General features: G+C 49.9%; 1 protein-coding gene across 6 annotated transcripts in view; it reads right to left on the reverse strand.

Moving 5' to 3' along the window:
- Positions 1-263: 263 nt before the first annotated feature.
- Positions 264-25,502, reverse strand: part of Cep164 (centrosomal protein 164) — a 63,607-nt gene continuing 38,368 nt past the window's right edge. For 2 of the 6 annotated variants that reach the window (XM_015489820.2, XM_048795971.1), the window contains 23 exons: positions 24,825-24,908; positions 21,351-21,436; positions 20,256-20,423; positions 19,262-19,408; positions 15,004-15,213; positions 12,464-12,595; positions 12,163-12,379; positions 11,121-11,198; positions 10,753-10,884; positions 10,322-10,444; positions 9,090-9,233; positions 8,620-8,703; positions 8,420-8,488; positions 7,974-8,149; positions 7,522-7,648; positions 7,166-7,230; positions 6,504-6,711; positions 5,299-5,406; positions 4,572-4,710; positions 3,746-4,090; positions 2,751-2,817; positions 1,814-1,936; positions 264-1,641 (listed from right to left, as the gene is read on the reverse strand). In XM_015489820.2, coding sequence (XP_015345306.1) covers positions 1,542-1,641; positions 1,814-1,936; positions 2,751-2,817; positions 3,746-4,090; positions 4,572-4,710; positions 5,299-5,406; positions 6,504-6,711; positions 7,166-7,230; positions 7,522-7,648; positions 7,974-8,149; positions 8,420-8,488; positions 8,620-8,703; positions 9,090-9,233; positions 10,322-10,444; positions 10,753-10,884; positions 11,121-11,198; positions 12,163-12,379; positions 12,464-12,595; positions 15,004-15,213; positions 19,262-19,408; positions 20,256-20,423; positions 21,351-21,436; positions 24,825-24,908 — 3,132 coding nt within the window. In that variant the 3' untranslated portion in view covers positions 264-1,541. The remainder of the gene's footprint in view (positions 1,642-1,813; positions 1,937-2,750; positions 2,818-3,745; positions 4,091-4,571; positions 4,711-5,298; positions 5,407-6,503; positions 6,712-7,165; positions 7,231-7,521; positions 7,649-7,973; positions 8,150-8,419; positions 8,489-8,619; positions 8,704-9,089; positions 9,234-10,321; positions 10,445-10,752; positions 10,885-11,120; positions 11,199-12,162; positions 12,380-12,463; positions 12,596-15,003; positions 15,214-19,261; positions 19,409-20,255; positions 20,424-21,350; positions 21,437-24,824; positions 24,909-25,502) is intronic. The other 4 variants (XR_007344607.1, XM_048795972.1, XM_048795973.1 and 1 more) reach the window with 4 other exon arrangements.

Consider the following 25,502-nt stretch of genomic DNA (forward strand, 5'->3'; position numbering starts at 1 on the left):
GGGTGCTCTGGGGGAACAGGGATGGACTCTGGGGCTCTACACTTTACTGGGGACCCCAGGCACTTCCAACGTCTTTGAGCCCTGGTTTCCCCTCATCCGTAAAAACTGAGCCAACAGTATCTACATCAGTATCTACATTGTTGTGGTGACTTAATCATATGCCTAGGGAGGCGTCCTATGAATACTCATGTTTCCTTCCTGCCTTCTTCTCAGGAGAAAGGAGGCAAAGGCCTCTAAAAAGAAAACACATTCACACACAGGACTTGTAGAAAATGGACCTGCAGAGATTTTAATTGATGCATAAAACACAGGATTGTCACCAGAGCTGGTCGTATCACATGAGCTATTCCCAAAGCACATAGAATAAGCCAAATAACAAATAGGACATTTTCTATGTGGTAGGCTGATGCCTAAAACATATGTGAGGGGGTAAAAAAGCCAACTGGATCTCAGTCTTATTCCATGGCAAAGAAATGAGTGGTGAGACAGAGAGTGTTGGTTTCTCTGGCAAGGGCAACCCCACAGCTTTCAAGACATGAAAAATGGGGACACTTTGTTTAAACAATGGGACAGATGCCTGAGAACAGCAGCTCCACCTGGTATGAGGCCCCCTGACAATGCTGGGCACTGGTCCAGTCTTCACACTAAGCTCTGGGAAGAGGTAGCAGTGGGATTGGGGCAGGGGGCGGCAAGGTAGAAAAGACAGGTAGAAACCAAGTCCATGAATGCACCGGAGGTACTCTAGAAAGAGAGAGAAAGCAAGATGAGGACCAGAGGCCATCCCAGTCTTTTCCTGCGGGTGTTTTTCGTTTTGGTTTTTGGCTTCCTGAAGAAGTGGTGTGCTTGGGACCTGAGACGCTGGCTGGAGGGCTCCCAGGAGCTTCAGGGAATTGGAGGGTGCTCCTGAAGACAGCCCTGAGGAAAGCACAGTGCTGGCTGAGAGAAAAGAGGCAAAACTTCTGGGGTCCAGCCTCCGGCAGGGCCTGAGCAGCTGAACCAAATCCTGAGACAGTCACTAGGAGGGAAAGAATGTTCAAAAAAGGAGACATTAAAAACAAAAACAAAAAAAAAGACAAAAGAACAAAGAAAGGATTTGACCTCTCCGAGGCTGAGGTACTGGAGATAGGTGCAGGCCACAGGAGCCAGGTCCCAGGGTACAGGTGTGCTGGGAACCTCTAAGGAGGTCCCTGAAGGTCCAAGGGACCAGGGTGGCTCTGGAGGGATCCCTTGGCTCTGAAGAGAACTGCCTTCCATCCCTGAGCAGGCCCAGCAGCAGCCATGCCCATCAGTGCTGCCATGTTGATGCAGGAGCTCAAAGAAGCTCACACACTTCAGGTCAAAACATGGGCCATGGTCACAGAGTATGGCTTACTATTTGAGTCATACCATCCTTTCCACCCACACCCAGCCCTGTGGTTCTTTCAGGTCCTAAGGGGTGCAGTAGAGCAAACAGGAGAGTGCTTTCTCAGAAGCAGGAAGTACAGGTGGCTCCCTGGGCCTGGATCCCGAGGGGGAGGAGTCTCCCCATGCCGACTGGGCACTCAGTAGTGGTATACGTGCAGGATGTTGTCGTCATCCAGGCCCAGCTGCAACATCATGCTGGAAGTGGCTGTTGGCTTGGGCACCGAGGAAAAAACATGTCTGGCCATGAGGTGAAGGAAAATTGGGCAGCTGAGCACGTCCAGATGGAGCCAAGAAAGAGTCAGAGGCTGAAGTGGATCCTCCTCTGGCCCCCAGAGCACCAGCAGAGCCTGACCAGCTTGACTGCTACAACAGGAAGGCACTGCGGTTTGGGGACCAGTTGAAAGGATACGATTTGGAGTCATTCTTGAAACGCTCTAGCCACTTGCGGTTAGCATCAATCATGCTCTGAAAATTGGTACTGTCTGCCTTGGGGACTTGGGAATGGCTGTGCTGCAGAAGGCGGAGCTGCTCACTGGGAAGAGGAAGGAGGAGAGGGTGAGAAGAGGAAGAGTACAAACAAAGGTGTTGCATGAAAGGGGACATATGACAGAGCCAACCAGAAGCCAACCCATAGCTCTTCTTCTCACCAGTACCAGAAATAGCCTTTTCGGAGATCTCTTTAGCAACTTGAAGCTGCCCTTTTGGAAAGACAAACTGAGTTCCCAAAAGGGAGGATGGTAGCCACCCTCTGCCCATTCCTAGGTGCTTGCTTGCCACTCCTGGGCTTCCATGTCTATTTCCAACAAATGCTTTCAATAAGGAGCTCCCCTCGATCAACTCAATCCTTGCTCAGCCTCAGCTCCCAAGCTGGCCCAAAGAGACCGTGGGGGACTTCCAATTGGGGTCTCAGGGAGGGGGAGGCATACTTGGCAAGGAAGAAGATGAATGGGAAATTAATAACAGGTTTAAAGAATTGCCCGTCTGTCTCCCCAATGGGGTGTCCCTCTCATTCCAGATGTTGCTCAGCAGGATTTAGAGAAGAAGGGAGCCGTGGAAAGTAGACAAAGAGCTCAATGGTAAAGACAAAGGCCAGATTCCAGGGTGGAAAGGCCAGCCTATGGGGCAGTGTGCAGGGTCCCACCACAGGTACCACAGGCAGCTTCCTCATCTGATTTTCCCCAGCTGTGGAGGGCGTCTCAGTCCTAGGCAAGGTGTGGCAGCTCTGTGGGGATCTGTCTAACCTCCTAGGCCATCAGGACCAGGAGTCTGTTGCCCTCAGAGGCCCATCTGCCCAGGGAGCGGAGCCAGCAGCTTGACTGTCCCACAGAGCCCACTGGGAGGCTTACCTGGCAGACACATAGCCCAGGCGGTTCTCCGTGGTGGTAGGGCTGTTGCTGAGCAGGGGGATGCCAGCTGAGGGAGTGGAGGGGAAGAGCTCAGGGGCCCTGGTCCAGTGGAGCCAGACCCAGGCCCCACAGGATGCCTGGCTGCTCACCAGAACCTCTGCCCCCCCTGGAAACAGATGAGGCAGCACCCCAGAACACACACACAAAAGCAGGGGGAGCTTCAGAGCCTAGAGATGAGAGACAGGTGACAGACGGGAAGTGTTCTATTTATTTCTAAAATTTAATCTACATTTCAATTTGGGTTAAGGCAGAAAGAAGATTTTTTTCCCCCATATTTTCCTTCAAATGATTGTTTTTATAGCCTCTCATACTACCTGCAGGGCTATGAGACCAGGGGAGGCTACAGGTAAGGGGGAAGCCACAGGTAAGGGGAAGCCACAGGTAATGGGAAGCCACAGCTAAGGGATTAGAGGCAAAATCCTAGAGTCATAGAGATATGAGGTCAAAACCTGATTTGTTACTCACTTACTGGGTGTCCTGGAGCCCATTACTTAACCTGAGTCTCAGCTTACTCATCTATAAAATGGGGATGATTACTACTGCCAAGAATTATTATAAGGATTAAAGGGGGAAAGATAGACAGACAGATATGAAGTGCCTGGCCTTCAAATGTACTGCACAAGATGGGAGCCATTATGATAATGACAATGACGACCTTCTAGGGTCTGCTGAGCTCTACAATACATAATAAAGGCCCCAGTCAGCCCAGGCTCCATGTTAACCATCCTGATCCACAGAGCCTCCGGCTGCAGGGCCATCGGCAAGGTCTTCAGCATGGATCCAGAGACAGAGCCATGGACCAAAATTGGGGGCAGGGACAGGGGTAAGCAAGAAGAGGAAAGGAATAGTAGGACAAAGAGCGTAGAAGAAAATGGAAGAGGAGGAAGAAAGCAGGAAGGCACAGCCAAAACCAAGGGCAGCCCAGGGAGGCTTACAGGGAAAATACTTGCGCCACTTCTCCAAAAGGAAGTCATCCACTGTCTGAGTCACAGAGGGGAGCCGGGGGCCCAGCCCTGGGTCCCAGGCCCACTGGGTGGACACGGGTGTAACCGGAGACGAGGATGGAACCCTGTTCATAAAGGGGTAGGAGGGAAGTGGGGTACTCTTGGAAGACCGCGGCAAGAACTGAGATGGCCACGAATTGGAGAGCGAAGGGGGTGGCTGGGTGCTGAGGCTGCCCAGAATGTTGAGGACACTGTTGAGCTCACAGCTGATCCGCTGGAGGGAGCTGCTCAAGTAATTGATCTTATTGGGGAAGATGGTACCCGAGGTGGAGGTAACTGAAAGGAAAGAGGTAGATGGTAGGGAGGGACTCAGGTTCAGAGCCCTGGAACATCCCAGACAATGGCACCTGCTGGCTGCCCCTCCCTGCTCCTGCAGACAATAGCCCCTTTGGCCCTACAAAGGGGACAGAGGATAACTGGGGCTTCCTTGTTCCAGACAGAGCAGGCCCAGGGCACGGGTACAAGCCCCTAGAGAGAAGGAAGAGAGAGGGCCCTGTGCCCTCCTGCAGGCCAGAACAGAGAGGAGAGACAGCCTCCCAAGAGGCCCTGAAAGAGAAGAGGCTAACAGGGACAGTCCACAACATTCAGAAAGCTCTCGCAGTATGCCACCAACCCAGCTCTTACCAAGTATCTAGTTCAGACAAGAGCTCACACACACCCCTGTGGGGCTGAGGGAAGGGGAGTGCACGGTGTTCCCAACATCCCCATCTCCAAATACTCTGGGATTCGCCCCTCCCACGGCCTCTCTCCTGCTCACCTCCCTGCTGCCGCCATGGCTCACTGTGAAGCAGGGGAAAGGATTCTGAGCTTTCACTGCTTGTGTCTTCTGTGTCACTGAGATCAAAGGTCACTGCCTTCTTGGTGGGGGTTCCTCTCAAAGTGTCTTCATCTGAGGCCTGATGGGTAGAACCAGCCATTAGTACTGCCCCTCCAACGTGATGAGTATGGACTGAGTCTGGGGAGTCTGCTCTTCTGGGACACAAAGCTCCAAGACCCCCGGGAGAGGCACACTACGCAGGCCCCTTGGGCAAGTGGGTAGGAGGGAGGCTAAGAAAACCCAGCTGCCTAAGACACAGGTAACAGATGCCACGCCCTCCCCAGCACTGTCTCCGCAGTCTCCTTGAGCTTCCCTGCTGCCACACCTCTGTCTGAGGCATGAGGGGATACACACCAGGGCGGGTGGGGGGTAGGGACACCTGCGATGCATGTGCACCCTCACACTGCAGTCACAACATAGCAGGGAAGGGCAGGAGCTAGTCCCCTTTACCTGCACCTTCCCAAGAAGCTCCAGGGTGACTTGGGAACACTCAGCAGACATCCCACCCCTGAGATGTGTTCAACTCACTGCCATTTTCACCAACCACAAGCCTGAAACCAGCATCCCATCCTGAGCCCTAGAGGCCCAGTACCCTTAATCCAGAACCAAAGAACCCAGCCCTGTCCTGGGAACTGAAAAGGGAAGTTATGTGGCCACAGGATGACACCTCTTCCCGAATGGAGGACTCCAGCTGATTCAGCTTCTCTTCTTTCTTCTTCAGCAGACCGTGGCCTTTCCTCATGGCTGACTTCATCTCATCCAGGTACCTGGTCTCCTGCAGAGGGGAGAAAGGAGAGAGAAATGATGCTCATACACATGCTGGAGTCCCAGCTCTACCATCTGCTGACAGAGTGGTCTGGAACATAGCTCTCGTGTGGCTGCTCATTTGAAAATATGAAATGCTACTTTTCAGTGGATTGTGAGAATTAAATGATAGAGGATGGTACATGCTCAACATGATGCCCATACCGAGGAGATTCTTAAGTGGTTCCTGCTATTACCATCACTGCTCCAACTATCATCATCATCATCATCATCATCATCACCACCACTGCTGACATTGAGAGGGGTTATATAACAGGGCCTGAGGGTAGCCTTCAGATAGATAACCCTGGGAAGCCTGCCCTCTGTTTGTACCAGACCATCTGCTGTGCTAAGCCAGGCACAGGGGTCACAGGGCCTGAGCCCCATAAGGAGTTCTAGCACCATCAGAATTCTAGGAACCCAGGTGTCCAAGAGGGCAGGGCAGAGCCCATGATGCAGGTACATTCAACCAGGACAAAGATCTATGATACCAACTGCTAACGATGAAATCTCTGCCTATTCATTGCAAATTAGACCATCAGAGAAGCAGACCAGAAAAGTAACTCATCTTATGCTTAGTGTGTCCAAAAGACTTTCATTTCTAAATGAAGTCATTAGTTTGAGACAATGGAAATGCTTAGCACTGAATTTGAAAATTTTTAAACCCCAGTCATACTCTTCATCTAGACAATGGAAATAATAAGATAGCTGTATGTATCCCTTATTTGAATGCTTGAGTCCAGAAGTATTTCAGATTTGGGGAGTTTTTCAGATTTTAGAACATTTGTGTGACTACACTGGTTCAACAGATTTTCTAATGAGGACTTTTCAACCTGTACTATCTTGCCTACTATATGGTCAACGTGAGGATCAAACACTTTACTATTAGAGAAAGTGCTGTTTGCACACGATGTATACATGAAAATGTAAGTAATCACAGGGCCCATGTGGCCTTTCTCATGGAGTCCCCAGAACTATCAACTGAAGAGAGCCCAAAGGCAAGGGTCCCACTGGCCCCCTCAGGCCTGCACCACATAGAATTGGCAGGTTCCCCTCCAGGCTTCTGACCTCCTCCAGGTTCTTGCGCATATTTTGTAGAGCCTCAGTGCCTGGAGGGTCATCAGCCACCTCCTGGGCTCTGGCCAGCTTGTGGCACCAGTGCTGCTGGGCAGCTTTCAGGGCTGTCTGCCGCCTCCGCATGGAGCGTGTCTGTCGCATCAGGAACTCCTTGGCATTGCGGAGGGCTATCCCCTCGGCGGAGAGGTAGTGGCGGATACTTTGGGAGGACCAGCAGGGCAGAGGAAATGGAGAGAAGTTAAAGGCAAGACTTTAAGAACCCTGCTCAGGACACACAGCCACTCCCCAAGCAAATGCCCACCCTGAGCACACAGGAACTGCTGGGCTGGGGCTGGGCACTACGCAGGGACACCAGTTTTAAACACCTATAGCATACAGCACATGGGACTAACAGTCTCCCCACCCCGATTCTGAAAGGAATTGTGCCTGGCCCCAGATGTCAGACAGTCTGATCCTCAACCAGAGGTCAGCAGATGCCTGTTGAAGGTTACAGGGCCAGTTTCTTGGCTTAGTAAAGAGGATCTTCCATCTCTAGGCCTCTCCCAGGAATAAAGTCCTACTAGCAGTCACTGTCACTTCAGTTCTGGGATACAGCCCTCACTCATCCCTCTGTGATACCTCACCTTGAAATAAGACAGGCAGTAGGAACTTACCCGTCCAAGGACAAGTTAGTCTCCTTGCCCTGGGACAGAGAAGAGGACACGTCTTGGGTCTGGTTCTATGGACACATGGCAGAAAAAGACCTACTGAGTGCAGCAAAAGCAGACACCCTGCATGGTCAAGACACCCCGAAGCCCCTCCTAGTGGCCTAGACAAGGAAATGGCTCTGCCAGTTGCCAGGTACTCTTCACTTTTAGGTACCATTTGGTGAAGATGGTGGGAAGCTGGGAATAAGAAAAGGAAACCGGGTTCTGTCTGCAGTTCAGCCGACTCCCCTCCTGATCCCCCCCACCACTGATGCCCTGAACCCACCCCCAATTATCCCCCCCAGGCCCCAACCCCAGCTCACTGTCCCAAGGGATTTCCTCAGGTCCTCAATGTGGAGATCTGGCTCAAAATGTGGGGAAACATTACGTTCCTCCACTGCCAGCTCTTTCAAGATGTCCTGCTTCCTCTGAGCTTCAGCCTCCAGGCTGCTGTGGTAGGGAAGGGAAGTAGGAGATAGGGGTGTGAGGCAGGGTCACTGGGTGAAGGAGGCCACACTGTCAGGACCACATCCAGGTTCTCACTGCCACCGAGGTCCCTGGGGTGGGGCTGAGGCATGAACAGGGGAGGCAGGGATGCCCTGCTTTTCAACATAGCCTCCCTAAGAAATGCAGCAGCAACTCCACACCCTTCTGCCTTGCTTCTGAGTTGCGTCCTCCACCTCTCCCTGTTAACTGGGCCATGATGAGATGGGGCTCAAGAGCAGCAGGTGAGAGGAAGGTGAGAGGGTGACTAGGTGCCGGAAGCCCACACCACCTGACACGCTTCTGCAGCTTCTGACTCTGCATCTGCAGCAGATCCACTTGGGACTCCAGCTCTATCTTGCGGGCCTGCAGCTCTTCAAGAACCCTTTGGAGCTGTCGCTTGGACTCCACCAAGTGGGTATGTTCCTTCTTCACTTCCTCTAGGTGCTGATGGTTGACTGTGACTTCCTGAGTGTGGGAAGGAAAGACAGAAGCACCCAGAGATACAGTAAGAAGAAGTCAGGGCAGGGAAGCCAGAAAAGAATGAGACAGGGAATGGAAGCCAGAGCCACTGAAGCCATTGTGTCTGGGTCAGGGGGTCTGCAGGCTCCCGGGCCTCCCACCACAGTCCACAGAGTGGCACTTTTTGTGGAATATTGGCCAACCTAGTTTGGAACCCCTGGGTGCTGGGCAGAGTAGGTGAACAGAAACCTTGGGGAACAAGTGAGGCAGACAAACCTCTCTCTCCAGAGCCACCTGCCTCTGCACATCAAGCAGCTGCTGCTTCTCCTTCTGCAAGGTTTCTTCCTAAAGGGGAAGAGATGGGCCTGTGGGCTGACTGCTGACCCTAGGCCAGAGGGGCAGGGGCCTGCCCTCTCCTGCAGGAGTGGACTCTGGTCAAGTACACCTCACATCTCTTCTCCACCCAACTCTCTCACCTGGATGTTCAGCTGAGCCAGTCTGGCCTTGATATCTTTTGTTCTGCTTTCAAGTTCCATCTCCAAATCTTGGAGTTTCCTTTCCTGCCCAGAGTGTAGTGAAGAGAAAGATGTCAGCATAGAAAGAGGGTAAGGTATTAGCTTGACCTCTGAGCTGGGCTCAGGCTTACTTCCTCTTAATTCCCTTGCAGTTTACTGAGCATGTACTACACCTTGCTGATTCCCAGACTGGGGTGCAGGGGGCAACTCCAAAGCCTTAGAGGGACTGACTTCCCTGTCTAATCCCAGGCCATGTACCTGGTCGCAGAAAACAAAGAAACAAAGATGCCCCTAAGCTTAGAGGGCCAGGGAGAGACCTCCTCTCCTGAAGCTGCAGGGCTCCATCCTGTTGCAGCCACGATGTCAGCCCCCAAGACTTCCCTGCCCTGCACAGAGGTGTCCTAGTGGGGGCTCACCCCCCCAGGCCTCACCTGCTCTCGGTGCCGACGCCGCAGGTCCTCCAGCTGCTGGTCCTGCTCCTGCCTCAGGGTCTCTAATTCCCGCTCGTGGGTCCTGCGCAGGCGCTCCAGCTCTCCAGTCAGGTACCCCAGGAGGTCAGCCCGCTGCTTCCTCTCCTATAAAGAGGTGGGGCCACCAGTAGGAACCTGCAGGGGCTTCTCATACCCCAAAAATCAGACTCCCTCACCCCTGCAGTCTTGGGTCAGTAAGAGCTCCCCATGGCCAACTCCTAGAGGGGAGCATCAGGATGCCTACTTTGCCCTGCAGCTGAAGCAGATGCTGCCAGGCATCAGGAAGGAGCCCCGTGTCAGCCTGCTTCACCCACTCGTGTATGGTGTCCAGCTCTCCCTCACGGGGAAAGAGGCCACCGATCAACTATCACTAGTCTTCAGCAAGGTCAGAACTGGCCTGGGAAGGGATGTAGCTCAATTTCATCACAGTGCTGCTGTTTCTGCAGAAGATCTGGGATATGGGTTCCAGTTACTAGAACAGGAGCCTAAAAGTCCCCCATAGGGATCCAGCTGTGGGTTAAAGTCACCACCCCCACACCCATGCATTACTCACCCCTAAGGTAAGCAAGCCAAGCCAAACCAGGTTAAGTGAACTTTCCCACCCGAAGATCAAAGAGGAAGGAGGGCAGATAATATATAATACTGTTTGATTCTTCCCAGTCTACTTATTGATGTCCTGAAATTTCATTAACCTTGGTGCCTGCTGTTGCAGTGACTAAAACTGAAGGATTTGGAGTCACTGGAATCCTTGCTCCTCTACTTATTAGCTGAGTTTAATCTTGGGAAAGTGAGCTGAACTCTTCATATCTCAGTATCCTTGTCTTTTAAAATGGAGGACATACCTCCCAAGGCTGTTGTGAGGACTAAAGTGGGTTAAGATATATCAAGAGTTAGAGCAGGGCCTGGTATGTAGTACAGCTCAAGACCTGTTAGCTACTATACCATTTAATTTAAAAAGGAACATCTACCTAACAGGAAGTACCTCCCATTAGGGAAGGTTTCTAATACTTCATTAAAAACCAAATGACTTCACTGTTGGAAGGTGCCAAGGAGGAAGGCCTTCCACAATGCCTGACCATAGTTTGTCCCCTCTCATGCCCTGAAGCCAGCTAGGAAGGACCCCTAGCTGTATGTGTGTGACAGAGTATGTGTGCACAGGCGCGCATGTGCAACAGGCGGTGTGGTCGAGGTACCTCAGCTTCATACCGCTCTCTGGCCTCTGCCATCACTTGCCGATGCTCCTCCTTCATCTTGTCCATCTTCCTTTCATGGTCCCTTTCTATCTCCTGGCGCTTTTCTCGCAGGAGGCTGCTGAGCTGCAGGGGACAAAACAGGGAGGCAGCACACAGAGTTGAGGGTGGACAGCACCCAGGGCCCTACACATGCCTCCCAACATCCTCTACCCACACACAAGGCACCAAGGCATACAAACAGCCACACCCCAACACCATCTCCCCACAGGTGTACAAGGGTCCTGGGGATGGAGGAGGACCTGGCCTTAAGGAAACGTAGTCACAGAAATAGAACTAGAAGCGCCATCCCCGCTGAGCAATTCACAGCAAAATGGAAGACATTAGGGTCCAGATGATGGAACAGACCATAGGGAGTCGGGGAGCAGTAGTACCTCTTGCTCATACTCCACCACCTGGTGAGCCTTCTGGTGAGCTCTCTGCTCTGCCCACCCAAGACTCTCCCGCAGCTGGGCTTCTTCTTTCTGATGAGCTTCCTCTATCTTCTTCTGGAGGCCAGAGACCACCTGAGGAGTCGCCCCCACACACAGCGAAGTGTGACCCTCAGGGAGGCAGTTAGAGCTACCATGTAGGGTCTCACTCCCAGGGCCCCAGCATGCATCTCAAGGGCCTAGAGGTGGAGGGAGGCTTGTTCCCCAGTGGCCAGAGATGGGGTTGAGCTTTGCTGCTGCCCAATATGAAGCAGGGTCCTAGGCTGTCCAGGCTCTGCCCTCATGGGCCAGTCTGGGCCAGCTACACTCACCTCCCGGTGCTTGGCCTCCAGTGAGGAACAAAGTTGCTCCAGCTCAGCACTGTGCGACTTCTCCAGCCCTGCCATTGCCTAAGGAGCAGCAAAGAGCCATGAGGGAAGCACGGCAAGGACCCTGGCCAGGACCATGGGACGGGTGCAGCCAGGAAGACCACTCTACTCCCACAAGATGAGGAGCCAAGGAGAATAACGTTCCTCTGAATTAACTCATCCCCAAAGTCTGCAAGTAGCAAATGGACAGGAACCTAGAGGTGAGGGTAGAGGGGCACTACAGTAGGCTTCAGCTCAGGCTCCTGTCCTGCCTCTGGGCCAGGCCACAGATACACAGATGCTGTAAATAAGATCCAAACCAGGGAGGGCTGGAGGATTGGTACACTCTCTTTGAGCATCTGCTTTACAATGACAGCCCCCCAGTCTTTGCTTCAGTTTTCTGTGTCTAACAGCTAAAGTTCACTCCTTACAAAAGAAAATTTCTAAGTGGACTGGCCATTCATGAGTGTCTAATCTGGCAACAGACCATGGAGCTAGAGAGAAAGGGAGTGGGGACAAAGGTACCAGCCTCCCATTCTAAGACAGGAGAAAAACTCAGGGAGGAGAGGCCATTTGTAGCTGCCCCTCAGGAACAGGAACAGGGTGCCCTGGTCTCAAGACCTCTGGTCTGGCTGAAGTTCTTTCAGTTGTGAAACCATCCCAAACCTATAGGACATTTCCCTTCATGCCTCTGATGACTCCCTGCTACTAATAAGACCCAGCTGCAACTGCTGGGCCAAGATGACCCTGGAGGGGCCTCTGAATACCTACTGAATCCTCCACTCAGCTGAGGAGATCAGGGCTGCATCTGCCCTGAGCCCAGTCAGGTCCACCAAGAGTAAAGAGCCAATTACTATGTCCCAAACCTGTCTGTGCAGGCCACCTGCCTGCCTGGCTCCCCACCCTGTGCACCGACCCAGAGCATGCCCTTTCTTTTCCTCTGCACTCAGTCCCTCTCCAGGCAGCAAAGACATGCAGGGGGGAGATCCTCGCTGCACTTGCTCACTTCTCTCCTCTCCGCTTCCAGCTGCTCCTTCAGCTGCTGCAGAGCCACCTCCTTCTCAGCCTTAAGGGTGGCCTCAGCTCTCTTCTCTGAAGCCTCCAGCTCTTCCTTGAGTTGGTCCAATGTCCACTTGCTTTTCTGTTCCAAACTGGCCATCTCAGCTTTCTGTAGGGACTCTAATTCTTCTCTCCGCCTTTTCAGGGAAGCCTCTTGCTCAGCTCTGGGAAAAGAGTATGGGATGGGGGTGGGCCTACATGTTCCAGGTCACTGCCACAGGGCAGGGCAACTCCCAGCGTGCTCTCACCTGATTTGTTCCTCATCTGCTTCTGTGCTGGATTGGACCCAGGCTCTGAGCTGGGACAGCCTCTGGCCTTCCTCCTCTCTCATCCGAGCCTCTTCCTCCTCAGTGGCCTTCTGCAGCTGCTCCTTCAGGGAACTGAGAAGGAAGGAAAGGCAGGTTCAGGGGAGGGACCACACAAGACTTTTCTGGTCCTTTCACAACCCCTGCTTCTTGACCTCCAAGGGCCTCTCAGGCTGTCTGTGAAACAATGTCAATCTTAAACACAAAGTCTCCTCTGGGAGGCTGCCTCCCTGAAATGCCCATTACCACAGGAAGTGGACTGCAGGCTCCCTCTGCCTAGATTCACCTCAGCAGGGCATTCACTCAAGGAAGGTTACAGCCACATAGCCTGACTCTGGATCCACATTCTGCCACTCCCCACCCTACAGACACTGTTCTTGGCACATCAGATATGTCACCATCCCTAAGCCACACTGTACTCTTCCTTGTCTCTTGATTTTGCTCATGCTGGTTCCTCTGCCTAGAATTCTGTTGTTTTCTGTCAAGCCCAAATTCACTGCTCAACACCAGTCAGCTCTCTGGGAAATCTTCCCAATTCCCTCCAAGTTTACTGATTTGCCTTTTCCATACACATTAAATGGTGAACCTTTCTTATCCCATGCTACTCTGCATCATGTATCATATTGCATCCTAAGTAATCTTTGTTTTCCTTGTAGTCTGGGACTTTCTTCAGAATAAGAATCTTCTCTTAAAATCTGTTGTTATCTTGGGCTGGGGTTGTAGCTCATTGATAGAGCACTTGCCTAGCATGTGTGAAGCATCACATAAAAATTAATGAAGGTATTGTGTCCATCTACAATAATAACATATCTCAAACACTGAACATAGTAACTGACATAAAGTAGGTTTTCAATAAATGTGTGTTGGACTTGGACAGTCTCATCCAGCCCCAACTATAAGCAATATTTGATTAGCCATGAAAGATGTCTCATCTACATACCAATGACAGTCACCACTGCAGACATAAGCTGCTTACACAAATTGCATCCTTTTTGTGTACCCCCTCATACGGTCCCACACAAGGGGATGTGTGCTATACACTCAGGGAATTCAAGGCTATAACCAATGTGATGTGGAACACAATTCTTTGAAAAGCAAACTCCAAAGTCAAAAAATATTTAAGATTGTTTCCTACCATCAACACCACCACTCTCTTCCATTATGAGAGGAAATTTGAGTTAAGTAAAAATCCTCCTTGCTAGATTCCCCAAAAACCCTTTCTTTTTTTTTTTTTTTTTTTCCTATGGCTCAAATTTACACAGAACTACACAGAATGTTAGAGCTGGCAGTAACATTAGAGGTTAAATCCTATCTCTTTATTTTACAGCTGAGGAAACTAAGGTCAGCCTGTCTGTCTTCCTGACTACCTTATCATTCAATTGTTGGTTAAAGGACTCAGCTGTGGCTTCTAGAAATTTCTATCCAGAAACTTCCAGAAGTTTTCCAGCAAAGTGGAGGATGCCCCACCCCCACAGAAAGGTTCTGGTGTAAACATAAACAGCTTTCTAAGGACCAACTATTTTAAAGAGAACCAGACAAAGCTCTACCCATAAAGAAATCACTTAATCAAATCACTTACTCAAGAATGTCCAAATTAGTATTAATTTCCAACTGAAAATAAAAGCAAGTGCTGCCATTTATGGAGTAACTGCTGTTCCAGGCCCTGATCAAATATTTCTGGCATGCTAGTGTTCACCAAAAGCTGAAAGTGCTCTAGGGTCTTGACCTTCTGGGATCGAAGGGCAGGGGATGGAAAGCACAGCCAAGCCCATGGTAGCCAGTAAAAGGGGAGCAGCCTTGTGGGCTGGCAGGGAGACACCCAAGGATCTTCTCTAAAGTGTTCCATCTTAAGGTAAGCTGAGTCATGCCCTGGTTGGGTGGCCCCGGCCCCAATTTTCAGTGGCCTTGGAAAAAGAGGATGCTATGAGTTGGTCTGTTCTTTGGGATGCTCCCCAGAAAGGGCCCCAAGAAGGGTGGTAAAAGGGCAAGCCCTGGGTCAGCAGATCCTATGTTGAGCTAATGAAAGAGTTTGCAATGATCTTCCTGGTACTGAAATAGGGTTTTGTTTTATTTTCTCCAAAAAAATTAAGCATAAATGTTTTATAAGTTCCTTGCTATGTATGATACAAAAATAGTAATTCTCTACCATGCTTGGAGCTTCTGTCTAAAAGGACAAGATTTAGCCTTTAGATATCTTAACATTACTTTGTAGCACTTTCCCACCCTCAGACTGACAGGCTGCTCATTACCTTCTTGATATTCATTTGTCCTTTTTTCCTTACTAACAGAATCCTGATTTTTTCTAATACATAAATAGACTGACTCCCTTGTAACTAGGGGTAACCAATGAGATAGCAGCAAAAGTTACTAGGTGACTAGTAAAAGTTACTAGTTTCTAGGAACAGCCTTGGTGGGACTGTGGGCCTCCCAGTGGTGTCAGGAATGGGAGGCAGGTGTTCCTCCCTTCAGGGGAGAAGTGGGACCTGAGGGTTTTCTCCTTCTGCAGGTGAAGCTGAACAATCTCCTCCTCCTCCTCTTGCCACAGCTTCTCCCGAAGCTGCTGCATCTTCTTTTGCTGCAATTCCAGCAGTAACCTCTGATCTTCTTTGAGTTCTTGGGCCACTGCCTCTTCCATGGCCTTTAGTGCAGCCTCAGAAAGCTCTTTTGGGAGAGCCAGAGGCTCTGCATATCTCCTGTAAGAGGAAAACAGGGTATCACTACAGGATGTGTATCTACCCACCTTTTGGCATCAGATCCATAGGTAACAGAACATCACATACACAACCGTGCTGGAGAACCCAAAATCTGGAGTCATATACCCACATAACCACACAAGGGACTGTTCTGTAGGACAAGCCCCACTGTGGTCGAATAAAGTCCAAAGGTCTAGGGAAAAAGGCAGCCCACAGTCAGTATACCTGGAAGATTGTGGCCTGAGGTCAAAACGTGAAGTTGTGCCTCAAGAGCTGACAACATCAGGGAGACAGTGAAGCTCTGTCCCTAGTGGATTCTCTCCCAGAAGGTCTTTAGGCCCTGTTCCTTGTCTCCACCAGGGCTCTGCCTACTACCTGAGTCTCATGCCAGAAATTTGGAAACAGTCCCTAGAGACCGTTGTCTACTTCCCAAACTTAACAGAGATCAATGTAAATGAGCCCATGGGAAAAGTAGCAGCCCTGAAACCTACGACAGACAGTCCATTGAGGTCCAGGAATAGAAAACTTTCCTCCATCACCACCAAGGCAATCAGGCAGCAAACATTTCTCTGAGCCAAAATGGAGCAAGAGTGTAAGAGAGATACCATTTTCCATATTTCCCTATAGTAACATGTTTTCATCTGCTTGGAATTAAGTTCTGTATTTTGAAATGAGTGAAAAAAATTCAGAGCTAACCCAGATGCATTGGTGGGTGGCACGTATGGTGAGGAATAATGGTATTGGTTTACAATATGTCTATAGAGTTAGTGAGGAGGGTTGTTTTGCTTTATTTTCCGGTTCTTCAAGGAAATAGCCAAAATGAAACTGTGAGAACATTCTAAGCAGGGAAAGCACAAGCAGAATAAAGTATGTCTCCCCCAGAGTGACTTTCTTTCTTTTTTTTTTTTTTTTTCAGTTGTAGATGGACACAATATCTTTATTTATTTGTTTATTTGTTTATTTATTTTTATGTGGTGCTAAGGATCGAACCCAGTGTCTCACACGTTTGAGGCAAGTGCTCTACCACTGACTGAGCTATAGCCCCAGTCCTTGGAGTGATTTTCTTAAGGGCCAGTTCACTTTTGTACTCCCAGGTCTCCACATCTGACAATAGAACCTGGTTGTAGCACACAGCCACCACTCTTCTTGTTTGGTGCTCAGGCTGACATAATGGCTCAGTCAACCTCAGCAGGAACACATAAATAAGACCAAATCAAAGAGGAATGGGCAAGAATCAAATGGGGGAGTCAGTTCACCCAGCTGAGGACTCCACACCCACTCTCCCCCAAGAAAGCTTAGCAGCAAAGCAAATGGAAGGCAAGGGTGGGAACAGCTCAGACAGTAAAAAAAAAAATAGAACTTAGGAACCCCACTACAGCCCAAGAATAGAGAGAGAGGGGAACAAAACAGGCTACAGACATCCTGAAAAACCATGAAACCCATCTCTCCACCCTTTCCTAAAATCAGAACTTGGACCAGGAACAGTCTTGATCCAAGCCTTCAAATCTTTTTGTCCTCCCAATTCCTTTTTTCTCCTTTCTTCCAAATTCTAACTCCTTCTCAGTCCCCGACACAGCCCAACTGATGCAGATGTAAGCGTCATGGCTGCCACCTCCTCTGAGGATGCTGCCCTCCAAAAGAGCCTCCCCCCGCAGCTCTCCGCCTCATCAACCCTCCAACTCATTTCCAACCTTGGCTGAAAACATCTTTTTTCCCTGAGATGGTACCTTTTAATGTCTGTCTCCCCTGTGGGCTACGTAGATATGTGTAGCCCAAGGGACAGATGATGTGGGAAGATGGGGCATCAGACCATGTGGCAGCACGTGTCCAGGCTACACACACCAGTGAGCCCGCTTGCACACCTGCCACACAGGCAAATGGGGCTATTTTTCAGTGGGTTTCTTCTCCCTCCCTCATTTTAAAGTCCTGGTATTCTAAACACCTTGCTTAGGTCCAAGGCAAAGAACAATGCCCGAAAGATCTAGAAGACAATTGGGAAGTTGAAGATGCCAAAGAAGAGGCAGGTCTGATTTCTAGGCCAACCCCTCAGGTATGAGCCACATGAGACCCAGTTTCCAACAGAAAGAGGCCAATGAAAGGCTCAGTGGGAGCTAATCATTTCATGCTGGCCACCAGCTAGCTAGGAGATAGGTGACAGAAAGCAAGGCAGGAAGGCAGGGAGGGAGAAGAGGATGGAGGGAGGGAGAACTGACATCCCAGGATCGTTCTGAAATGATTGTAAAACCACTAAAGCTCAGACTGAAAGCAAGGAGATCTAGTTTCCTGTCACATTTAGACCAGTGGCTTTTTTTGTTTGTTTATTGGCTTTTTGAGATGAGATCTTGCTATGTTGTCCAGGCTGGGCTTGAACTCACAATCTTGCTTCAGCTTCCTGAGTAGCTAGGATTATACCCGGTGGTTTTGATTCACTTACTATCTCTGCAAATCTCTGTGAAATGTGCTAACATGACAAAAAGGAGGATATCCGCTTCCCAGACCCAGTCCCTTAGCCACAAGCATGCCCTGTCCACCCTTGCTAGCCTGTCCTGTTCCTAACCCTTCTGATTCAGATGTCAGGCACAGGGCTACTCCCAATACCTGGAAAACCAATCGATTCCTAACACATCTGTGAAGATTAATAACAAGGAAGTTGTGGGGTCTGAAGAGACTCAGGAAAGGAACAGAGGCCTTTCCTGTGAGATGGTGTGACCTGAGCCTGCAGGGTCAAGGACAGTATCTAGAGACCCCAGCAGGGGCAGTGTCATTGGGATGGAGAAGAAACACAAGTTAGGGCATCAACTAGACAAGGTGTCCAGGGAGGAGCTTCCCTCCAAAGGTCCTGGGAAGATGCCTCTCTGACCTCTGCCTGGATCTTCCTCATTCTGAACCACACTTGGCTTCTGTCCTTCATAGAAAGCACCCTGATCTGCCTGTCCACAGCCACCAAGGAGACAGGAAAGCCATGTGATTCCTCAGGTCACAGCTTTCATTGTAGGACCTGTCACCAACTGAAAAATGTGACTACCCCTACTCTACACAACCTCTACAACATTATAGGAATGACATGAGATTATGAGCTCAGGTGCCTTGCCAGCTCTCAGTGACACTCCTGTGAGTCATCAGGATAGGAACCTGGCTCTGCTCAATAGTCAGACCTGAGTCCTTTGTACCTCTCAATCACAGAGGAGAAATAACATAAATTCTAGTGCCTTTCTATACATAAGAGGTACAGGGGCTGCAAACCAAAAGTCAGAAGTCTAGGATCTAGCTCTAACCCTGCGACTGACTAGTGATGGGACCTTAGATAAATTCCTTCACCTCTCTGAGCTTTCATTTCCTTAACTGAATAAGAGATGAGACGGACAGGTGAGGATGGGAGAGAAAAGCTAAGTGGTTTCTAAATTTTTTAACTACTTGGTATAAAAACAGGTGAATTGCAAAAGCATGATGACCCTTACACTCAGGCACACAAAATATTTTCTATATTCTGTATAATTCCATTTATATGAAGGTGGAAAATGGGAAAACTGAATCTATAGGATGGAAGCCACAACTGTAGCTTTTGAGGGTAGATTTGAGGGTGGAAACTTTCTCCGGGGATGGAAATATTCTATGACAATCTGAGTGGCTATTATGTGTTGCACACACATGAACTGACCTGTACAATTCAGATTTGTGTACTTCGTTATACATAAATATCATAATAAGATGTTTTTAAAAGAAAAACAGTCCTTGGGAGAGGAAGAAATATAATCTACCAGTTTCTGCTAATGAGCCAAAGGTATACCCTTGCCCATCCCCATACCCTGGGTCCTGGCCAGGAGCCCCCAGGACCTGAGCTAACCCCAGGCAAGAATCAGTGATAGTGATGGCTGCCTGGGGCTCTCAAGGCTGCACACAGCACCAAGGACACTTCCAATATCCTCCTATATTCACTCCATGGGCTGAAGCCAGAGCATCTCCTCCCATCACCCAAGAGAGGGAATGGGCATTCGAGCAATCCATACACAGCAGAGGACAGGGACAGACACAAAAAACTGGCCCTTACACTTCTAGAGAGACTGTCGAGGTGGGGTTGACCACCACCTTTTCCTCAGAGTCCTCAGTCTTTTCTTGCCCAGGGCATGGCTCCTCAGCCTGGGAATGCTGCTCCTTGCCCCTCTCATGGACCACAGGTGGGCTCGGGGGCTGTTCCCTTGATAGGAAGAAGGAAGTAACTGTGTTAAACCAGGAGGAAGGCAAGAGGTTCAATCTTCACCCCTTTTAGGTGCATAGGGACAAGAGGGACAAGCCCAGTAGTTTCCCTACCTTGGGTCTCTCCAACCTCCCTTTCCCCTCTGGGTCTCTTGCTGAAGCATTTGCATTGAAGGCCAGATACTCCCGTTTCACATGGGAAACAGGATAGTTAAATACCCAAGGAGAAGCTCTGCACACAGCAAGTAGTCAATGGATGTTGCTGATTAAACATGGCTGCTGCTCAGGTCCCCTGGTGGCTCATTCCAAACAAATGAAATCTAAGACCAGCATATTTTTCTGGGGAATGGGGGAATGCTTCTTCCCAGTTTGCCAGGAGGACAGAGGCACTAGCACTAGCAAATATACACCAGGCTCAGGACCAGGCTGAGACCTGCATCCCCTCTCCCTGGGCCTAGCACACAATAGAGCTCCAGTTGGGTGGCCAGAGTTAGGCTGACTCCTGGCAGGGGCAGGGGTGCTGTTGGGGAGGGGACTAGGAGACAGGGCTACCCTGGCAAGAATGGAGCAGACAGGGCAACAGCAGAGTCTCTGCCTCAGTCCTTGGCAGGGAGGCAAGTAAACAGAAGCGGCACCTCCTTATTCTAGAGTTCTTAAGCTCTCCTAATCAGCCTGGACACTCCAATGTGTTACAGAAAAGAACTAGGAAGTAGCAGATTCCCCATTCCCCAGGTGCTGCTGCTGCTGCTGCAAACCCACCCCAGGCTCACCCTGCCCCATCTCTCTCAGCCCCAGCACACACACAAAGGGATCACCACCACCCAGGGGTGCTTCTTTCTCATCCTTACCTCAGGACAGACACCAGTGGTGTGTGGCTGGCTCCAGAGTCCTCTCTAGGCTCCTCCACTTCCTCCCACTCAGGTTGTCCCTTGGGAATCTGTGGAGGCCCTCCTTCAGTGGCCTGGTTGTAAAGGGGACTCTGGAGCTGCTCCCCATGCAGAAGTGGAGGAGATAACCTGGTGAGGCCAGCCAGAGCAGCAGTCAGGCCCCTCCACTTGGAGAGCAGGAAGAGAATTCGGGAGTGCAGTGGGGGTCCCTTGTGCTAGATCCTAGCCCCCGCCCCCATATTCACAGAGAGCTACAGGGCCAAGCAGCTGGATGTGCAGCAAGGAGAAACCCTCTCCTGAGCTATACTTTCACCTAAACTACATAGGGCTTCCCAGTGCCCTGGGCTGCATTGTTTGGTCCAGGTGTGACAGCTGGACACCCTCACATATGTGTCATTCCCAGAGTTTACCATCACTGGGCCCAGGAAGAACGGAGTGGAAAATGGGGAGAAAAAGAGACACCAGGCTCTGAATCTATAGGTTCCAGTGGTCAGATTACAGAAAATGAATGAAACTGTGGCACTATGTAAGAATGCTGAGAGCTTGCCAAGGTCCCAGAAGAGGATGACCACACCCCATCCCCTTCAGAGTAGCAGCCTAAGAGGCTGAGAGCCCCAGTAAGATACACACTAGGTGTATCCACACACACAGAGCCAGCTGCAGATATGGCAGGGCTCTGGTGTGGCAGGGCTCTGGTGTGGCAGGGCTCTGGCTCAGAGATGTGAGCTGTAGTACTAACCCTGTAACATGACTCCCCCAGACCTCCAACAGGCTGCTTCAACCCTAGCCCAAGACCAGGCACACATCATAATCAGCCCAATCCAGTGTGGAGCACAGAACCTGGCTCCACCACAGTGCTCTGTGCAGAGTAGCACTTCACAGATCTACATGAGACCGCATCACAGGTTCATTCACACACACACCTTGCCTGGCCATCTAGCCAGTGCACATCTGCCTTCAGGCAGGGCACACCGGCTAGGATTCTGCCAAAGTCAACACCATCCTGAAGTCATGCCATGCCTCAGGTCCCTGAGAGAAGCCCCCCATATACTATACCTCTCGGAGCCTTTGGATTGTTTGCTATGCTGTTCATCTTGGCTGCACTGGCTGGTATCTGAGTCGTCTCTTCCTAACCTCTGGGCCTGTAGTAAAGAAGCAGTGGAAAGTGTGTTATTAGTGGGGTATGCATTGCAGGGGTCTCCCCCTCCTGCTAACTCCCACACATAGCAGAAAGCACTGAGAGGTGGCTCTCTGGAGGATTGGAAGCAGAAGGCCTGTCTACTGTCCAGTAAAGCTTCCTGGGCTTTGGCTAAGTCCTAGACTTACAGCTGGAAGAGGAAGCAGACAAACCCAGTGTGGCAGAGTCAGAAGCCAAGGGTAGAAAAAGACCACACAAGAAAGAAAACCCTGCCTCCTATGGCTGGAAGCCTACACCACCAACAGAGGTATCCACAAACAGCCCACAACCATCAAAGCCCAAGGTAGCAGCACCAGTGACACAAGGATGCTGAAATTAAGTGGGCAAAATTAAGGGCAGCAGGCAAGCTCATCCGAAAGGAAGACTCCTGGAGAACAGGGATCTCGGTAGAATAAGAGCAGATTTACCCCAGACCAAAAGGGCATCATCATCATACTAGAAGAAAGGAGGCATTAACATTCCTTCCACAGTTTCCTTCCAGCTTGCCCAAGGACATGGGTCAGGAGATAAAGATGCCCCTTTCCCAGTCAGGGATTACATCATCCATTCAGAAATAAGCCCTAAAATTTATTTTAAAGTTTGGGTGTCTGGACAAATTTAGCAAGCTAGTTAGAGTCAGACAGACAGACAGACAGACACTATGCCTGACAATTTAAAATATTTCCCACAGGTGGACAGTGGTGTAGTCAGCCTGGGTCTATCCTTTGTTCTAGCCCTTCCTCGTTTCCTGCCTGGGGAGCCCACTTCTTCCATTGTAAAATGGGATAGTAAACCACAGCTCCCAGGGCTTCTGGTGAGAATTAAATGAGATCATGCACATAATGCCCAACTCCTGGCCCAAAGAAGGCATGCCATAAATGCTAGCTCCTCTTCCCACACACCTCTCCCCCAGCCAAAGGCAAAAAAAAGAAAAGAAAAGGCTTTGCCAGTGCCAGTCCCCATTCTGGGATTTACAGTCCTTCTGTCACCCCAACAGGAGCCCCGTCTGTTCTGGGACACAGGGGTCAACAGGAGAGGTGGGGCAGGAGACAGCTCACTCCGTCTTCCCCAGTGGGGTCCCTAGCCCTGTGCCCAGTACCCCCAACACCTCTCTACTGGCAGCCTGAGCCCCAGCAGCTGTGGCTGACTCTACCATCTGGATAAGCGAGAAAGAAAAGGACTTGAACTACAACCCAGCTCCCCCAAATTACATTAAAAATAGCAATGCAGCCTGTGAATACCTCTCAGTGCCTGGAGCAGAAGGGCTCCCTGCCAGGGCTGCCACTCCTCATTGCATCAGCCTGGGCAGAGCCTGCAGACAACGACAGGAGCAGGCAGCCTCCCCACCCCACCTCTTCTCCTTCCAGTGTTCAAAATACATGTGTTCCCCTGCAAACCATACCACGCTCATGGAAAACTTCCCTCTCTCACTTTTTCAAGAAAACAAAAATCACAAAAGCCAACCCCATTTAACACACTAAAATATACAGGACAAGTAACAGAGTGAAGTGATCATAATAAAATTTGGAGGGTTGAACCCTGCCTCAGAAAGGACTCTGGGGCTATAAGTCTAGTGTTAGAAGGGAAAAGGCAGGCAGACTGCAGGGCTAGCTGTCAAGCGAGTCTTTGCAGCCAGCCCCTGCTTGTTCCATCTTCTACATTTCTGCAAGAAACTGAACTAGTTAAACTGCCAGAGAAACAGGGATACCTCGGGGGAAAACCCAGGCGAGGGATCTTTTGAGTAGAGTTTTACTTGCTCCCTAAACATTTTTGCCACAGAGAAAGAAGCGAAGGAACCCAATGAGGTAACCAGCCATGCCAACTTTCTTCAGAAAGGGGACTGCTTGAGATACCGTGTCCCCATCCTTAACTCAGCTCCAAGGTTTTGTTTTCTGTCTGCCCCACAAAGGGGCTGCTGCTCCTTTCTTCAGCTCCACCTCCTTCTTTGACCCCTCCATGTCCTGAAGATGGGGGAGAACTAGAGACTGAGCCCTACTAAAGGCTCTAGTTGGTCAGCCAAGCTGAGTGCCCATCATTGCCCACACCCTACCAGGCTGGTCATGAGGTATAAATTCGGACTTCCTCTGCCAGGGCTGGCTGCACTCCACTGAGTGTCCCCTGAGAACCAAATTCAAGCCAAATCTGACTGCTGCTTTATATCAGTAGCATGACCCCAAAAGGGCTGCCATCTTCATTAGGTCTTAGGTAGGACTCACAAAAAGTTAACTTTTTTAAAGCTCTCAAAGAATTCTGATATTGGCCAGGTTTTGAAGCCAGAACCATAGAACCTAGCACACCCTACTGACTTGGTAGCTCTCCTGCTCACCTACTGCCAAAAAGGCCCCACAATTCCCCTGCTCCAAACCCTTCCTGACTAATCCCACCTGCCTCTATTTGTGCCTTCACATCCCTCTAGAACTATAAATGGGGTAACAAAGTCTAGCAGGGAGGTGGCTAGGCAGTAGCCCAGGAAGGCATTAGTCAGAATACGAAGGGCTCAAATGCAATCAACCTAAAAACTAATCGGTCTCCAACATATTTCACTAAGGGCTCCCAGGCCAGATTCCTATTAAACATCTTGTTTGTTTCACCCAACAAATCTCCATCTCACTCAAACCAAATGCTCCCTGAAACTTGCAGAGACCATCTGCCAGAATACCTCTTCTAGACAACCCACCAAGGAGGAAAATAAATAAATAAATAAAACTGATCTTGACTTAAGCTGCTTAAGGACAGATCTGGGTTTCACTCATCTTTGTACCCTACTTGGGTTAGGTGTTATGGCCCAGTACAGAGAATACCTCTGGCAGGGAAGACATAAACAACCACAAAACAAGAGGCTCTAAAGAGAGCAAAGAGGAAATAATCCATCCCAATTGGAGAAGGTGGCCTCAGAGATGGGCCTCCAAGACCAAGAAAGAGCTTGCTGGGGCAAAAGCAGAAACAGAAGGGCCAGCAGAGCCACAGTGGAGGTGGAGGGTATGCTTCAGGAAGGACAAGTGGCAGACCCAGCTGGTGGGCGGTGCGTGGGCTAGAGGTATGGATGGGCCAGGATAGGAAATGCTTTGAAATCCACAATCTCCACAGGGCTTTGCACATGAGCAGGTGGTCAACCCTCAGTTACTGAATGAACAGATAAATGAGTAATACATGAGGGAAGCGGGTATGCTTTAATTCCTAGCAACTACAGGGCAAGAATGGTCATAAGTCCCATCAAAGGCACAGTTAGGGCCATGCCTTAAGGAAAGGGAAAGAGCCTCCTGAGACATGTGCTAGGATGGGAAGGAGACAGCTCTTGAGTTATTTCAAAAAGTGATCACCAGAGAGAACTAGACCAACCCACAGAGACTTACCTCCCAACAGGCTCCATCCAGAACTGGGGAAATTACATCAATACCCAGCAGGCGCTCTGAGATCCGGCTGCGAAAACCAAAGTCCTACAGACAGTGGAGGTGATCATGTCAACTCTGCCTCTGCCAGTCAGCACTCATTGGGGCCCCTCCTCTACCCCAATTCTAACTTAATGCCAACCTTTAAGAAAAGGCTGCTATGTGCCAGGCACTGTGCTAAAATTTTGACATCTAATTTAATCTTTAAAATAAAAATGTGACTAGACAGAAAGATATATGATAAAGCACATATGGTAAAATGTTCACTGCAGATGTATGTGGGTATTCACTGTAAATTCTTTAATTCTTCCATATATATATATTTTTTTAATTTGTTTGGGAGATTGAACCCAGTGGCATTTAACCACTGAGCCACATCCCCAGCCCTTTTTAAAATATTTTATTTAATGACAGGGTCTTTCTGAGTTGCTTAGGGCCTTGCCAAGTTGCGGAGACTATGAACTCGCAATCCTCCTGCCTCAGCCTCCCGAGCCACTGGGATTACAGGCATGTGCCACCATGCCCAGCTTAAATTTTTTCCTAAAATTGTGGACAAAAAAACAAACCCTATGAGACCAAAACTCTGTCCTCATTTCACAGATGCAAAGGCAGGTTGGGAAGCATACTTAATTTGCCCAAGGT

The sequence above is a fragment of the Marmota marmota genome, unplaced genomic scaffold, assembly GCF_001458135.2.
Source record: "Marmota marmota marmota unplaced genomic scaffold, marMar, whole genome shotgun sequence".
NCBI classification, from domain to species: Eukaryota; Metazoa; Chordata; class Mammalia; order Rodentia; family Sciuridae; genus Marmota; species Marmota marmota.